Below are 17,441 nucleotides of genomic sequence, written 5' to 3' on the forward strand. Positions count from 1 at the left end.
CGTGCGCATCGTTTTCGTTGCCAGCTAACCCATCTACGGGAGAGCCACTCCTTAAGCAGACCGGAACTGTGACACATTTTTTTCAATGGTTAACGGCCTGAGTGGGACATCTTTATTTATGCACCATCTTTGGCTTCACACCCAGTGTTTTGAATAAGGAAGTGAAACTATACACATGGAGGGTGTGTCTTTTCTATCGAATATATATTTTATAGAATAAAGTCCTTGTCGGATAATAATGGGGGACACAGCAAAGGATAAACGGCAGGAACAATTGAAGCGCTGGTCCGGTTCAAGCACCGAAAGAGAACCGGCTGTGCCCAGGCGAAGGTGGCGGGGCGATGTCGAGGATGTAGGCGGCTCGGAGGCCGTGAACAACGCCGTTTCAAGGGACCATCCTCAGGATGTGAAGGGAAGCGGATCGACCACCGGGGAAGCCCATAGTATTCTACTCAAACGAAGGTACTGTATTGTCAAATTGATGCATTACTACATAGCCAGCTAGCTAGGTTCTCGCTAGCTAGCTAGTACTATACCGGATGCTATTCAGGAATGCTGTGCGTGGGCTAGGCACTTGCTAGCTAGCTTTACTGATACTTGAATGTTTATCTCGCTAACTAGCTATGTCTGTAATCACAACAATGATTACAGACACAACACATTCGTGTGTGCTTGTCTACTAGTAGATTTAGAACAGTTTTCTACAGTATTCGACGGGATACTATGTACCTAACACACCTACATTGGCTGGCTAGTCATTTTGGAAAGCTAGCAGGCAGTTAACTAGTCAGCCAGCAACATAGTTAAGTTAGCTAACTACATATCTAGTTATCTACAGACCGCCACTGTTGTTGACAACCTCTGGCTTTAACATGGACTATTTGGAGGAGGGGAATATGATCTGCCTTTCATGTATGCAAATAATGAGGTTTGAGTAGCTGCCATGGAGTGCTGGTAAAATATTAACTTTTTAATATCCTGAGTATTGTCACTAAATGATGACCTCGACTGTAGGAGGCGAGTGCGGTTTGATACTGCTGCAGAGTTCCTGGCAGCTTGTGCCAGTGGTGACACAGATGAGGCCCAGGAGATGCTGAAAGATGCAAGAGAGACGGAAGGCAAAAATGGAGACTATCGGGGAGAGGTTGTGAATTGTGCCAATGCTGACGGAATCACAGCTCTTCACCAGGTAATGACTTGTGGTAAATGAGTAGAATGTAGTGTCTGTGTATTGACTCTACAACCTATAAGTCATACTGGAGCATTGATTATCATCACCCTCTCTCCTCATTCATTGTAGGCTTGTATAGATGGGAGCATGGAGGTGATGGTCTTTCTCCTGGCTCAGGGTGCCAACATAAACCAGGTGGACAGTGAGGGCTGGACTCCGCTGCATGTGGCAGCCACCTGTGGGAACCTAGAGATCACTGAGTATGTACAGTACAGTATATCACTTCAACATCAGGCAATAGAATAGGGGCTACATATGAAAGCTTTCTACATTCCTCTGTTATAATGTTGGGCAGTCGTTGCAATTGAGTTAACCCGATTTGGTAGCCTTAGCCTCCCTGTGCCAATGTTTCTCCATTCAACAATGCTGTATTGTTGTCTGGTACAGCAGGGCCTGTAATGCTGGCCAACTGCATTTTGTTTACTCTTGGTTATGTGGCCTGTTTCTCTCTTGTGGATGGTTTCAAACTCTCTTTCGATATCTCAGTTTCCTTTTGCAGCAGGGTGCGTCTCTCACTGCTGTGAACTGCGATGGCGACGTCCCCCTAGATATAGCTGAAGACGAGGCCACTGAGTCGCTCCTGCACCAATACATGGTGAGACAAGGTGAGTACTGTACTACCAACACAGGGAGGAAACAAAGGAGAGATTCAGGGTGATGAGTGTTGTGGTGTCTGATTTATAAAGACTTACTTAGGTACAGAGAAGGAAGCGAAGCCATGGCACACTCTTAGCCAATCTTTGGCTTGTGATGCTATCACTTTTTATATCGAGCGAAACAAGAATAAGGCTCCCCCTTTTTCAATGGAGTTGAGAGAGGAAAAAGCTTCACGACTACCAGTTCAGTTGTTGATTATACATTTCATTCCCGTCTCAGGTGTGGACGTAGAGGCAGCTAAGCGGGTGGAGGAGGAGCAGATCATGAAAGACGCCAGGGCCTGGCTGACAGAGGGGCTTCCCTCAGAACTACGGCATCCCAAAACTGGGGCCACTCCCCTTCATGTGGCTGCAGCCAAGGGCTACCTGGAAGCGATCAAGTGAGTGTCCATGACCCGTGTCCCAATTCTCTGTCTCCCTCACAGCCATTGACAAGCTCAATAACTCTTGAGTTTATGGAAAAGCAGGGCATTGTTAAAAAACGAAGAGACAAAATGAATTAACTAAATTGCATAGGCTTTCTGCTTTGCTCTCTGTGCTAAGCAACTCCGTGTTGTTATGGTTCAGACTGCTATGCCAGTGTGGTCTGGACGTGTCAGAGATGGACTGTGATGGCTGGACGCCTCTCCACGCAGCGTCACACTGGGGGCAGGGAGATGCCTGCAGGATACTGGCTGAACAGCTCTGCGACATGGAGGCCTGCAGCAATGGGGTGAGACCGACAGACCGACTAGAGCCATACACATGTATACCAGTGGAGGCTGGTGGGAGGAGCTATAGGAGGACGAGCTCATTGTAATGAATGGAATTAATGGAACGGAGACCAACGTGATTTCAATATGTTTGATTACTGTTCCATTTATTCTATTCCAGCTAATTACAGTGAGCCCGTCCTCCTCAAGACACTCAATGTACTGGGAAATATTGTCGACTGCTTGTATACCAGGTCTCTGTAGTATTTGTTACTACTTTATGAAATGCTAGGCTAATATAGCTTCGCCATGTGTTAGGAAGTGTGATACCACATAATGTCTTTGTAACGTCATTTTTGTAACGTCAACCCTGCAGGGTCAGACTCCGTTTGATGTCGCTGATGAGAGTGTTGTGTCACTGCTGGAGGAGCTGTCACAGAAACAAGCCAACGTGAGACTTCCCTTTTTTGTCACTGTTCATGTGTGCAAAATATTTATCTAGATGGCTAATACAAAACTGCCTGATTTGAGAAATATTAATTGTAGATTTCACATCTTTTCAGAACAGTATAATTTGACTAGTTGCCATATTTGCCATGTAATATTAGGCTGTTCTGCAAAAGGCAGTCTTCCTATGTTTCTCTTACTGATGAGTGATGCTGTCATGACTCTTGCTACTATATTTGCCTTGCAATATTATTATTATTATGTGCGTTATCTAATGACAGTGGTCATATTTGTGTCACTGATGACCGAGTGTCCCTTCACAGTGGCGTAATGAGCAGTCCATAATGGACAGACAGAACCCTGCAGGCTCTACTGCTGCGAAAGCTGATAACAAACGACGGAGGTCAGTATATGCCTTATTATAACTGCATCTGATAACAAACGTTGGGGGTCAGTATATGCCTTATTATTACTGCATCTGATAACAAACGTCGGAGGTCAGTATATGCCTTATTATTACTGCATCTGATGACAAATGTCGGAGGTCAGTATATGCCTTATTATTACTGCATCTGATAACAAACGACGGAGGTCAGTATATGCCTTATTATTACTGCATCTGATAACAAACGACAGAGGTCAGTATATGCCTTATTATTACTGCATCTGATAACAAACGACGGAGGTCAGTATATGCCTTATTATTACTGCATCTGATAACGACAGAGGTCAGTATATGCCTTATTATTACTGCATCTGATAACAAACGACGGAGGTCAGTATATGCCTTATTATTACTGCATCTGATAACGACAGAGGTCAGTATATGCCTTATTATTACTGCATCTGATAACGACAGAGGTCAGTATATGCCTTATTATTACTGCATCTGATAACAAATGTCGGAGGTCAGTATATGCCTTATTATTACTGCATCTGATAACAAACGACGGAGGTCAGTATATGCTTTATTATTACTGCATCTGATAACGACAGAGGTCAGTATATGCCTTATTATTACTGCATCTGATAACAAACGACAGAGGTCAGTATATGCCTTATTATTACTGCATCTGATAACGACAGAGGTCAGTATATGCCTTATTATTACTGCATCTGATAACAAACGACAGAGGTCAGTATATGCCTTATTATTACTGCATCTGATAACGACAGAGGTCAGTATATGCCTTATTATTACTGCATCTGATAACGACAGAGGTCAGTATATGCCTTATTATTAATGCATCTGATAACAAACGACAGAGGTCAGTATATGCCTTATTATTACTGCATCTGATAACGACAGAGGTCAGTATATGCCTTATTATTACTGCATCTGATAACGACAGAGGTCAGTATATGCCTTATTATTACTGCATCTGATAACGACAGAGGTCAGTATATGCCTTATTATTACTGCATCTGATAACGACAGAAGTCAGTATATGCCTTATTATTACTGCATCTGATAACGTCGGAGGTCAGTATATGCCTTATTATTACTGCATCTGATAACAAATGTCGGAGGTCAGTATATGCCTTATTATTACTGCATCTGATAACAAATGTCGGAGGTCAGTATATGCCTTATTATTACTGCATCTGATAACAAACGACAGAGGTCAGTATATGCCTTATTATTACTGCATCTGATAACAAACGACAGAGGTCAGTATATGCCTTATTATTACTGCATCTGATAACAAACGTCGGAGGTCAGTATATGCCTTATTATTACTGCATCTGATAACAAACGACGGAGGTCAGTATATGCCTTATTATTACTGCATCTGATAACAAACGACAGAGGTCAGTATATGCCTTATTATTACTGCATCTGATAACAAACAACGGAGGTTTTCCTCTTCTGATCTGTCGTAGTTATTTTGCAGTTAGGTTGTAGTTGGAGTAAATGTGGTGGGCTTGGCCTCATGCAGAAAGATGGTTTTGTCTTCCTTAGAAATGTAGATGAGATACAATTGGATAGTTCTTCATTTGAGTGTTATTTTACAAAGATGGCTGACTATGAAAAAGCAGTCTTCCTTGTTTTTTTAAACCTTTTAACCAGGCAAGTCAGTTAAGAACTAATTCTTATTTTCAATGACGGCCTAGGAACAGTGGGTTAACTGCCTGTTCAGGGGCAGAACGACAGATTTGTACCTTGTCAGCTCAGGGATTTGAACTTGCAACCTTCCGGTTACTAGTCCAACGCTTTAACCACTAGGCTACCTTGCCGCCCCAGGGCAGCCTAAATAATAGCAGGGAGGATTGTGTTGGACAGTGTCAGAACTGGATGCGTTCCTGCAATGAATTTCATGGCTACATTCCGATCATTATCTCCTCCCATGTATGCACCAATCCAAAGCTTTTCAATGCACGGAGGGGAGTGAACGAGAGCACACTTTGGGAGAAGGGTAAAGAATATCAATGCTGCCTATTTCTGTGAAATGCTGATAGTAATAATCTCCGTGTGTTTCAGGACCTCCGTGTGCAGGATGAGCAGTAGGGAGAAGATGAACGTGCAGGACCAGTCTAAAGAGAGGAGGTCTGAAGGCCTGGAGCTCAGCGAGGAGAAAGAGAGCAGCCCTGGTATATAACATATGGCTGATCTCACTCTCTCACACACACACACAGACATTTTGAATACCCATTCAGGATTACCCACTGACCAGAGTACACCTCCTGTCTATCTTTCTTAGAAGGCTCCACTCTATCCAGTCCAGACACAGAGAGTGCCACCTCCACCGTCAGCCCCGCTGAAAAGGTAAGACATGTCTCAATGCATCTTAAGCTATACTGTAGATGTTGTGTAGTCTACCTGGGCCTGTTGTGCTTTACACACAAAAATGTGAATCATCAGCCTAGCAACAATGACTCGATTACTGTCAAGAGGAATGTTATTATTTCTCTGTATCAACGTGGTCCTGTCTTGCCTGTGGTCCTGTCTTGCCTGTGGTTCAGCATCCTTCGGCAGAGGAGAAGGATGTGGAGGAGCGGGACCAGGACAGAGCCAGTCGTACAGCCCGGGTCCAGCCCACCCCCCAGAGGAAAGACCCCCTGGCTGATAGTCCCAACAACACCAACCCAGACAGACGGAAGTAAGAGCCACATGACGCACAGTAAACACACATTAAAGCATGGTGGCCTGGCACAACTACCGGAAAGATATGTGAATAGTTGGTGTAGCAGGAGGCAGGGTGTGGCACATAAGAAGGAAGTGATGATGAGAGCTAATGAATGAAAGGCTCAACACACAGGCAGTTGTTCAAGCACTATCAATGTGTTTTAGTAGAGGAGTGAGTGTCTTCTGCTGTAAATTAAGGGGATGTGCTTTTATGGAGGTGTTCTTATGGAGCATTATGAATATACATCTTCTAGTGGAGCTGTGTGGATGTGTTGGAGCATTCTGAATATACATCTTCTAGTGGAGCTGTGTGGATGTGTTGGAGCATTCTGAATATACATCTTCTAGTGGAGCTGTGTGGATGTGTTGGAGCATTCTGAATATACATCTTCTAGTGGATGTGTTGGAGCATTCTGAATATACATCTTCTAGTGGATGTGTTGGAGCATTCTGAATATACATCTTCTAGTGGATGTGTTGGAGCATTCTGAATATACATCTTCTAGTGGATGTGTTGGAGCATTCTGAATATACATCTTCTAGTGGATGTGTTGGAGCATTCTGAATATACATCTTCTAGTGGATGTGTTGGAGCATTCTGAATATACATCTTCTAGTGGATGTGTTGGAGCATTCTGAATATACATCTTCTAGTGGATGTGTTGGAGCATTCTGAATATACATCTTCTAGTGGATGTGTTGGAGCATTCTGAATATACATCTTCTAGTGGATGTGTTGGAGCATTCTGAATATACATCTTCTAGTGGATGTGTTGGAGCATTCTGAATATACATCTTCTAGTGGATGTGTTGGAGCATTCTGAATATACATCTTCTAGTGGATGTGTTGGAGCATTCTGAATATACATCTTCTAGTGGATGTGTTGGAGCATTCTGAATATACATCTTCTAGTGGATGTGTTGGAGCATTCTGAATATACATCTTCTAGTGCAGCTGTGTGGATGTGTTGACCCAACTCTCTTGTTAGTCTTAATCGCCCACTGGAGTTTATAGTTTACCCATTAGCCACCTTTTTTACCACTACATCACTGATGTTAATACAGAATCGTAAGTTAATATGCTAATAATTCATGTGAATATGATAAAACGATCATCTGTGTGCTCCATTGATGTCCGTTTGTGCAGAGCTTGATTAGTAATGCCTTGGAAAATAAATGTGAACGCAACATCATTTGAGAAAATTGATATCTATGTATAGAGTTGATTATCTTATGCAATTCATCATTACAACTGACTGAACATTTTCTGATGCTACTCGTTAGTGTGGATAATTTCTGATAATTCCCCCTTTCAGGGGTATAACGTTACAATTGTGTATAGCTAATAGGCTTTGTGTTTGTAGATTGACTGAGGTGAATGAACCTGGAGCAGCCAAGGTGATAATGGCTGGGGTCGTTTTTGCTGTTCTCCAAATAGCATTTTAAAGTTTATTTAATTGTATATAAATGCGAGAAAAAAATCCTCACTAAAACCCCCAACCCTGGTTACGGCTCTGAATCTAAGAGTTCTAATGGAGCTGCATGGATGTGTTCTTTTGGAGCATTGTGAATCTAAGGGTTCTAATGGAGCTGCATGGATGTGTTCTTTTGGAGCATTGTGAATCTAAGGGTTCTAATGGAGCTGCATGGATGTGTTCTTTTGGAGCATTGTGAATCTAAGGGTTCTAATGGAGCTGCATGGATGTGTTCTTTTGGAGCATTGTGTTCTAATTTGGAGCATTGTGAATCTAAGGGTTCTAATGGAGCTGCATGGATGTGTTCTTTTGGAGCATTGTGAATCTATGGGTTCTAATGGAGCTGCATGGATGTGTTCTTTTGGATCATTGTGAATCTAAGGGTTCTAATGGAGCTGTGTGGATGTGTTCTTTTAGAGCATTGTGAATCTAAGGGTTCTAATGGAGCTGTGTGGATGTTTGCTCCTCAGGTTCCAGGCCCCTGTAAGAGACGAGGAGTCTGAGTCTCAGAGGAAGGCACGATCACGCCTCATGCGCCAGTCTCGCCGCTCCACACAGGTACTGGTCACAATAAACCATCTCTTTACGTCTCTTACAGAGGACTTTAAATGGATCTTGTCACCTTAACTGACCACCTTTCAGCATAAATAACAAACATGATTTCTTTGCTTGTTTCCTGTGACAGGGTGTGACGCTCACTGACTTGAAGGAGGCAGAGAAGAGCGTAGCCAAACCGGCCGATCCACCACCTAGCAACATCCTGCATGTCAGCCCTATAGTCACCATAACACCTGCTGAGAGAGGTGAGTGGGACTGTGGTGGGTAAAAATGTGCTGTTTTCATGTATTCATAGTAATGCCATTCAGGAAGACAGGATTATGAATCCTAGTTTTAAAAGTATTTTCGTGTCAGGAAAACATCAAGTTGGCATTTTTTTTTTCACGTTACTTTTTGGTTCACAATTTTTAGCTTTTTAAAAATGTATTATAAAGGTATGCAACAATGGGTATGCAGACCAGGTATTCATAAAGTTTGTCCCGAAGTCTTGGTTTAATCTTTGCAAAGCTAAATTCAGTCATGGGCTGTTTGAATGAACATTCCTAAAGGCTTTCCCAAAAAAACTTGCCAATTAAATACCTGGCTGAATGATATCTTGATGATTTGTAACAATTGCAAGGCATTTGTTTATCAAACTGTGCCATCACATGTAGCCTACATTGTACAGTACCACCGGTGGAAAAAGTTAGTTTAGAGCCGTGCTGTTGAATGCCTATTGATCTATCAATGTCGTTCTGTTCCAATTGTATTGTAGACACCGACCCAGTGAAGGAGGTCGGGTCCGAGGGAGAGACGCGGTTAGGAGTGAGGGATCGACGGAAGGGAAGGAGAGAGAGACGCTCCACCGGGGTGGTTCAACTAGGGGTAAGCAGAGGAACATATTCATATTCACACCCTTCACACATATTCATAGTGTTCGTGCTGGAGCTATTGATGTCTTTGTTCTAATCGTTTGACCATTTCCTTTTTGTATAAACTGATTGAACTTTAATTCGACTATCAACCAATATCACTCTTTCTTGTCCACTTCCAACATGCCACAAGTACAACGTAAATGTTATGTCCTACAAAGACAAAGAGGAAATGCAACAGTATGTTGTAACCTTGTCCTCAGAACAGGAACTCCATACCCCCCCCCCCCCCCCCCTTTTTCAGTTGTGTAATTGCTACATTTCTGTATTTTGACTGCTTTATAGTGTAGACCTGAAATATAGGACTTCCCCTCCCTCCCAAAATGTTGGAATCTGATGGTTTGTCACAGAAATGGTCTTGTATTACAATGCCTGGTCAAATCTTAGTGGTCAATGTCAAACGTGCCATTGTCAACGTGGTCTTTTTTTACAATGTTCATCATACACTGTATCTATTTTTCTTACAAGAATGAACATTTGGATGCAATGGATGAAGCCCAACAGGATGAAAACCATCATCATAGTTCACCCAGGTATCTGTTTTTTAATTTCTATACTACAGTATACTGAATTACTAAACCTCTTTTGTATTGCATAAATCATGTACTCTATCTTTGCAGTGAGCCTCAGTTGGGAGATTCTTCACCAGAGTACAAAATGGTATTGTTGACAACTCCCAGTGATTTTTAAATACACACATTCTTCAGGCACTTGAAAGATGGAATCTATAAGGTTTTAATAAGTGAGAGAATAACATGCTCTGTTGGGAATGAATGAATGGATGCAGTCGACTAGCTGGGAAATAGGAGTTTAAACCGCTTAAACGGAATGTATTTAGAACTGCAGAGGCTATGACCGAATCCCTGTATGTGTGTTGCCCCCTAGCTGTACATGTCGGTGCTGCAGGAGAACAGCCTGCTCAGAGACAAGCTGCAGGAGACGGCGCTGCTGCTCAGCCAGAGCAAAGTGGAGCTGGAGAGACTCCGACAGGTGAGGATATGATCCGGTCTGGATTTCGATGACCATGGTATAACAAAGCCATGTGCCATGACTCTTTTCCTTGTCTTCTCTCGCTCATAACTACAGACAGTGAACTACAGATAAGTCTGGATATGATGATCAGGTATTCCATTTCAATATATTAGATCCACATAGCAGTGGAAAGGAGGGAGACTAAGTATTGGGACACTGTCAGGGAGGCAGATCCTAGAAGTGCTGTCGCTGGTCATGTGGCGGGACCTGACTGTTCTGTGTCCGCCTCTGACAATGTAGAGAGAAGTTACGTTGTGTAAGACAAACAGTACACAGTATTGTTAGGAACACAAAGATGGATTCCAGATAGCACACAGAATGTGTTGTAATTTATCGTGCTCGGCTTCTGTGTTGAGCTGTGCATGTCAATCACTGGCCCTGTTGTAACTGTCTCCTTGTCTCCATTGCAGAGTCAAGAGAGCAACACCGAGAGGCCGGCCCTGCTGGAACTGGAGAGATTTGTGAGTCCCCTCTTAAACTGTCTGTGTTCATGTTTTAGGGTCCATTTCACTGTTAGCTTCCCAATTCAGGAAATTATTTATTTATTGGATCAATTGAGGTCAAATGGAATATAACCTAATGTCATTAGCTGTAAAGGCTGCATACCTATGTGGGAGTGAGTTAAAAAATCAGTGTCTGTTTTGCTCGCAGGAGAAAAGAGCACTCCAGAGAAAAGCAGTGGAACTGGAGGATGAGCTGAAGGTATAAGGGAATTGTTCAGTCACCGGGGCTAGCCTATTCAACTTGTCTGTTCAGACTTGAATTAACCTGCATAATTGTTAGCATTGATTATGTGCTTTGGGATCCTACTGACTACCCAAAACAACCCAACATACTGACCCCCCCCCCCCCCCCCCCCCCCCCCCCCCCCCCCCCCCCCCAAAAAAAAAGAAAAAAACTAAACTACTGAAAACATTAACCACATAAAAGTACTCAAACCAACTCTAAATTACACAAACATTAATGACAATCTACCCCAAACACTATGTTAAACAACCCAAAAACTGTGTTCTGAGAATATGGTTTTATTCTGTACTGCTCTACATTGCATTATCTCTAACATACAATAACCAATTGATTTCCATCAACTGATCACGATGATTTAAAAAAAACATCTATTTGTCCCTGATGTTGTCTGTCCTCCCTGGTTATCGTGTTATTTCCAGGTGCTGGTGGATCTCCGAGCAGACAACCAGAGGCTAAAGGATGAGAATGCCGCTCTCATCCGTGTCATCAGCAAACTTTCCAAATGATCCTCATCTCCCAAACCTCTAGACGGAGAAAAGTGTTCAAAGTTCCTGTCTCTTGCCCAACTCACAAGGCACATACCGGGAACAAAACCCAGCATCAAGAAAGACTGTGTTCTGCTCTGATAGAAGACCAACAATGCATTTGTTCAATGACATTTTTGGATTTATAACTGGAAAGAATAGTTTTTGCAGGGTTATCATGCGCCTTTGGTTTGGCTTTACTCATGACTCGATCTACTGTATAACAAGCTGAACTGCACCTCCTATGGATTCACAGGGTACTGTACGGTGTTCCTGTTCAAATTCTTTAAACATTTTTTTTGTTTTTTTCTGACCTAAATATTTTGTGCTTTGCTTCTGAATTACCATGTTTAAGGATACATGTGTTTTTAAGATATTTTAATAACCATGCAAAGCGAGCGCTTACGATAACGACATGATCTTACTTCAGAGTACATACCACTAGACACCTAAACAGGACTGGGAGAGAGATGCAAACGGAAGGTGTTTCAGTTCTGAGGAGAGGTGGAGAAGGCTATTAGGTTTTGACATGCATATTCCACAAAAATGTGCCAAAAACCCCCCCCCCCGCTTGTTTGGCATGTTGTTTGGGGAAAGGTGAAGTGATTGGTTTGTCTCTCTCAGGACGAGTCTGGGTCAATACTGTACTTGAGCTGACTACTGTTAAAGTTGGACCAAACTGTATGTGCATGTTAAGTTTTTTTTGAATGTATATTTATGTGTATATTTATGTACAGGGGCCCTCTCCTCTTCCAGTGATGTAGTCGTAATGGTCTCTTTGATTTAGGAAAGGACGGAGATGCTGGGTGCTCATACTGTGACGGAGACCTGTTAGTTAGTAGACAGGCAAGATGGGTCAAGTCTTTTGAATGTTTACTCCATTTTAAATGCATGCCAAATTGTATTTTGACAATGTGCCTTTCTATATATATTTGTAATTAATATTTACACAACGTCAAATAAAATACAGTATGGTAAATTAAGCTCGCTATCTCCCGCCACAGTTCCTGTGTGGCGAAGAGAATCAAACTCATGATCAACACCTTACCTAATGGAGACATTAGGGAAGCACTGCACGTGGAAGTCGATGCTCATTTTATTTATATTGTGCTTTTCATTAAAGGTCCAATGCAGCTGTTTTTATCTCAATATCAAATTATTTTTGGGTAACAATAAGTACCTTACTGTAATTGTTTTCAATTAAAATGGTAAAGAAACATCTTAGCAAAGAGCAATAATTTTGCTAGGAGTGTGGAGAGGGTAACTGAAAACTAAATGTTTAGAACTCTCTTTCTTGTTGGTATATTAACTAATTGAGCCACCTGGTGACGCCACCAGGCAGACCAAAACTCCATCCCACCAAAACAGGTTGCAATTTTAGGCAATTTTAGTCTTTTCAAACAGCTCTTACACTAAAAGGGCATTATCACATTTGCAATTTCACTGTATTATTCCAACCTCTGGAGATATAACACAGGAAAATCACATTTTTGACTGCACTGGGCTTTTCAAGAGGAATCTTAGGTAAAAATACAAAGTCAAGACCAAGATACATGAATAATTACATCGCAATCAGTAATGACTCCACAGCTGAGTTCGGAGTTTCCTCTTTTTCTGCAACACTTGCAAGTGTACCATTTTACAACAGACAAAATATCCACGAGATCAAGGCTCTCCAACCCTAATCTAGCGCACCTGATTCTAATTAGCTAGTTGATAAGTTCAATCAGGTTAGTTACAACTGGGGAAAACCTACAGGTGGGTAGCTTGGTCGGAGAGTCCTGCACGAGATCAACATATCCACTTTCATAAAGTAGTCACATATCCACTATACAGCTTCACATGGAATAAAGCATATAGAGCTTAATTTGATAAAAAATGTTGCTTGAATGTGTTACCAAATCTAAGTTCTTAACTAAAGTAACTGTTAAAGGGATTATTTGAAATAAATCATGATTAACAAATAAACAGTTTCTTATAATACCCTTCGGTTCTTTCATTTATATCATGGTACTACTATGGTACTTTCACTTATACCATGGTTTTAGCCTTGAAGTACGAGGGTCTACCATGGTACTGCACAAACTGTCAGAATTTCTGCACAAATAGTCAGAAACTGTCTCAGGGAAGCTCATCTGCGTGCTCGTCTTCACCAGGGTCTTGACATGACTGCGGTTCGGCGTTGTAACCGACTTGTGGGCCAATGCTCAGCTTCGATGGCCGCACACTGGAGAAGTATACTCTTCATGGATGAATCTTGGCTTCAAATGTACCAGGCAGATGGCAGTCAGCGTGTAGGGCGTTGTCTAGGCTAGCAGTTTGCTCATGTCAACGTGGAGGTGGGGTTATGGAATAGGCAGGCATAAGCTACGAACAGAGAAAACAATTTAATTTTATTGATGGAAATTTGAATGCACAGAGATACCGTGACAAGATCCTGAGGTCCACTGTCGTGCATTCATCCTCCACCATCACCTCATGTTTCAGCATGATAACGCAGAGCCATGTCGCAAGGATCTGTACACAATTCCTGGAAGCTGAAATGACCTGCATACTCACCAGACATGTCACCCATTGAACATGTTTTGGGGTGCTCTGGATTGACGTGTACCACAGCATGTACCAGTTCCCGACAATATCCGGTAACTTCACAAAGCCATTGAAGAGGCGTGGGACATCATTCCACAACATTCCACATGATTACAAGCAACAGCCTGATCAACTCTATGCGAAGGAGATGTGTGGTCACACAGATACTGATACTCCTGTCAATACGTTGCCCTCTTTGGGTACAGCAAGCTCATCCCCCTCTCTCTGTCTCCTACACTCAGGCTGCTGCGACCCCAGGTTGTAAATTCCTGGAGGAGATTATCTCCTCATGGCCACAGTATAGAGAGAGAGTGACGTTTTCATAGAGAGAACAAAGGAATGTCTTCCACCTCACAGAACTTGAGGTCCGAACAACATTTATGTTCTGGAGAAGGTATAAAAGATCGGTGAAGAATCCAGCTACGAACTGGTCCGTTTGATACAATTTTGTGAAACTCATGAGAGGCAATATGGCCACATTACCATAATGCTGTTTATATAATAGCCTCAGTTATGAGGCTTGCATCTCATTGCTGTACAGGATGAATGAGGAAAGATTACACTATTTGTGAAATTATGGGATGCTATGTAATGATGTAATGTGAGAGAATTGTATTTCTGTGTAAAGTTTCACTTAAGTCACTGGTACTCCCCCATGAACACAGCCAGGACTTGGCATCATGAGCCTTTTTCTGCTCTTCCGAATAAAACCCCCACCTTGAGAATTTCTCAACAGACCATGTTTCTCTCAATTACGAGAGGACAAAGGTTGCAGACCAGCTTACCTCGATAACGAGAGGGCCAAGGTTTGAGAAGATTGCTGAATCTTTTAACCATCCCACGTGGTTAAACTCAGACTATCGATACCGACAGAATAAGAACAAGTCTTTGATATTAATTACTAGTCTGCAGCTAGGAATTCGGTATCATTGAACGCGAAGACCGACAACCATGAATGTCACTCTGAAGTACCCATTCTAACCACGACAGAGAGAGCGGACAGGCAGACTCTCTAACAGAAACAAACATTTCAACAGGGATCCGACGACACACTGAGCGTAAATATATATATTGATTGCAATTATTCGCGAAAGAGTGAGCGTTCATGTGCGAAGGATTAGCATTTCAATTGTTATACTTATCAACTGTGTGTTGTCTTATTTCAGTCGACCCCCACTTCCCTTTTGTACACCAAGCCGCGATACTGGTTTATCCTACTAGGGAAACTCCATTATCATTTCCTTGTAAAGTCGTATGAAAAGGTTTGGGCACCCCTCTGAGGCTGCATAATAATTTACTCTGTCGTCACAGAAAATGATCACAGTGGCATGCCATTAATTTTCTAATAAAAGCTGAGTACTGGGGTATTGTCCAGACAAAGATTTTTATTGTAGCAATATTAAGTTGTATGAAATTAAATCAGATGTGAAAAATAGGCTATGCAAAAATGTGAGCACCCTTGTCATTCTGTTGATTTGATTACCTGTAACTACTTAGCACTGATTAATTGGAACACCCAATCATGAGAAAAGGTATTTAAGGTGGCCAATTGCAAGTTGTTGTTCTCTTTGACTCTCCTCTGAAGAGTGGCAACATGGGGGCCTCAAAACAACTCTCAAATGACCTGAAAAAAAAAGGTTGTTCAACATTATGGTTTAGTGGAAGGCTACAAAAAGCTATCGAAGAGATGTTAAGCTGTCAGTGTCCACTGTGAGGAACATAGTGAGGAAAAGGAAGACCACAGGCACAGTTCTTGTTAAGGCCAGAAGTGGCAGGCCAAGTAAAATATCAGAGAGGCAAAGGATGGTGACAACGGTCAAAAGCAGCCCACAGACCACCTCCAAAGACCTACAACATCATCTTGCTGCAGATGGTGTCACTGTGCATCGTTCAACAATTCAGCGCACTTTGCACAAGGAGAAGCTGTATGGGAGAGTGATGCGGAAGAAGCCTTTTCTGCACACACGCCACAAACAGAGTCGATTGAGGTATGCAAACGCACATTTGGACAAGCCAGCTTCATTTTGGAATAAGGTGCTGTGGACTGATGAAACAAAGATTGAGTTATTTGGTCATAACAAGGGACGTTATGCATGGCGGCAAAAGAACACAGCGTTCCAAGAAAAACACTTGCTACCCACAGTAACATTTGGTGGGGGTTCCATCATGCTGTGGGGCTGTGTGGCCAGTGCCAGTTCTGGGAATCTTGTTAAAGTTGAGGGTCACATGGATTCCACTCAATATCAGCAGATTCTTGGGAATAATGTTGAAGAATCAGTCACAAAGTTGAAGTTCCGCCGGGGCTGGTTATTTCAACAAGACAACGACCCAAAACACTGCTCAAGATCTACCCGGGCATTTATGCAGAGGAACAAGTACAATGTTCTGGAATGGCCATCCCAGTCCCCAGATCATTGAGAATCTGTGGGATGATCTGAAGCGCGCTGTCCATGCTCGGCAACCATCACACCTAACTGAACTGGAGATGTTTTGTAAGGAGGAATGGTCCAAAATACCTTCATCCAGAATCCAGACACTCATTAGAGGCTATGGGAAGCATCTAGAGGCTGTTATTTTAGCAAAAGGAGGCTCTACTAAATATTGATGTGATTTTTCTATTGGGGTGCCCAAATTTATGCACCTGTCTAATTTTGTTTTGATGCATATTGCACATTTTCTGTTAATCCAATAAACCTCATTTCACTACTGAAATATTACTGTGTCCATCAGTTATTTGATAGATCAAAATGAAATTGCTGATCGAAACACTCAATTATTTATAAATTGTCAGGGGTGCCCAAACTTTTTCATACGACTGTAACTATCTACTGTTTGTTTATGCATTTCTGTGAATTACTTAGTAAATAAATTATTTCAGACAATTGATGTATGGATGACTCATAGTGAATGAAGACTGCGTTCGTGCAGATAACCAACAATTTACGGCATTTGGAATGAGACTAACGTGAGGTAAAGAAGAATTCATTAATCGGACTACTATTGATCAGATATGAAAATATCTGAAAAGTATATTAGAAAAATTATAACTTTAATCTGAATATTTTCCTTGGTGCCCCAACTTCCTAGTTAATTACAGCTACATGATTAATCAGTTTAATGATGCCAAAGACACAACACTCCCTACCTTTTTTTAATGGTATTTGTGACCAAGTCATGTGAAATCCATAGATTAGCACATATTGCATTTATTTCAATTGACTGATTTCCTTATGACTGATTTCCTTTTATTAAAATTGTTGCATGTTGTGTTCATATTTTCCATCAGCTTATGGTCCATTTACACACGCTTTCCCCCCCAAAGAAACAAACCTGGCACCGGGTCTGTAAAGGGGTGATTTAGGAGCTCAATCCTGGAGGGGCAAGTTATACCACAGTGGGGGAAAGTTGTAGGGATAGGGAGAGGTTGTTAGAATCCAGGATTCTCTTTCCTT

At 42.0% G+C, this 17,441-nt stretch overlaps 1 protein-coding gene across 1 annotated transcript; it reads left to right on the forward strand.

Annotated features, from left to right (window-relative positions):
- Positions 1–92: 92 nt before the first annotated feature.
- LOC124003006 (protein phosphatase 1 regulatory subunit 12C-like) lies at positions 93–12,360 on the forward strand. Its single transcript, XM_046310912.1, has 20 exons — positions 93–462; positions 1,015–1,189; positions 1,301–1,431; positions 1,718–1,836; positions 2,108–2,267; positions 2,455–2,599; positions 2,956–3,030; positions 3,350–3,429; positions 5,509–5,618; positions 5,729–5,793; positions 5,991–6,127; positions 8,099–8,186; positions 8,314–8,431; positions 8,941–9,050; positions 9,566–9,630; positions 9,718–9,757; positions 9,983–10,087; positions 10,540–10,590; positions 10,781–10,831; positions 11,296–12,360. The coding sequence occupies exons 1-20, from the start codon at positions 239–241 to the stop codon at positions 11,380–11,382; spliced, it is 2,136 nt and encodes a 711-aa protein (XP_046166868.1). The 5' UTR covers positions 93–238; the 3' UTR covers positions 11,383–12,360.
- The last annotated feature ends 5,081 nt before the right edge of the window (positions 12,361–17,441 follow it).

This window comes from Oncorhynchus gorbuscha, linkage group LG18 (genome assembly GCF_021184085.1).
Source record: "Oncorhynchus gorbuscha isolate QuinsamMale2020 ecotype Even-year linkage group LG18, OgorEven_v1.0, whole genome shotgun sequence".
Classification (NCBI taxonomy): domain Eukaryota; kingdom Metazoa; phylum Chordata; class Actinopteri; order Salmoniformes; family Salmonidae; genus Oncorhynchus; species Oncorhynchus gorbuscha.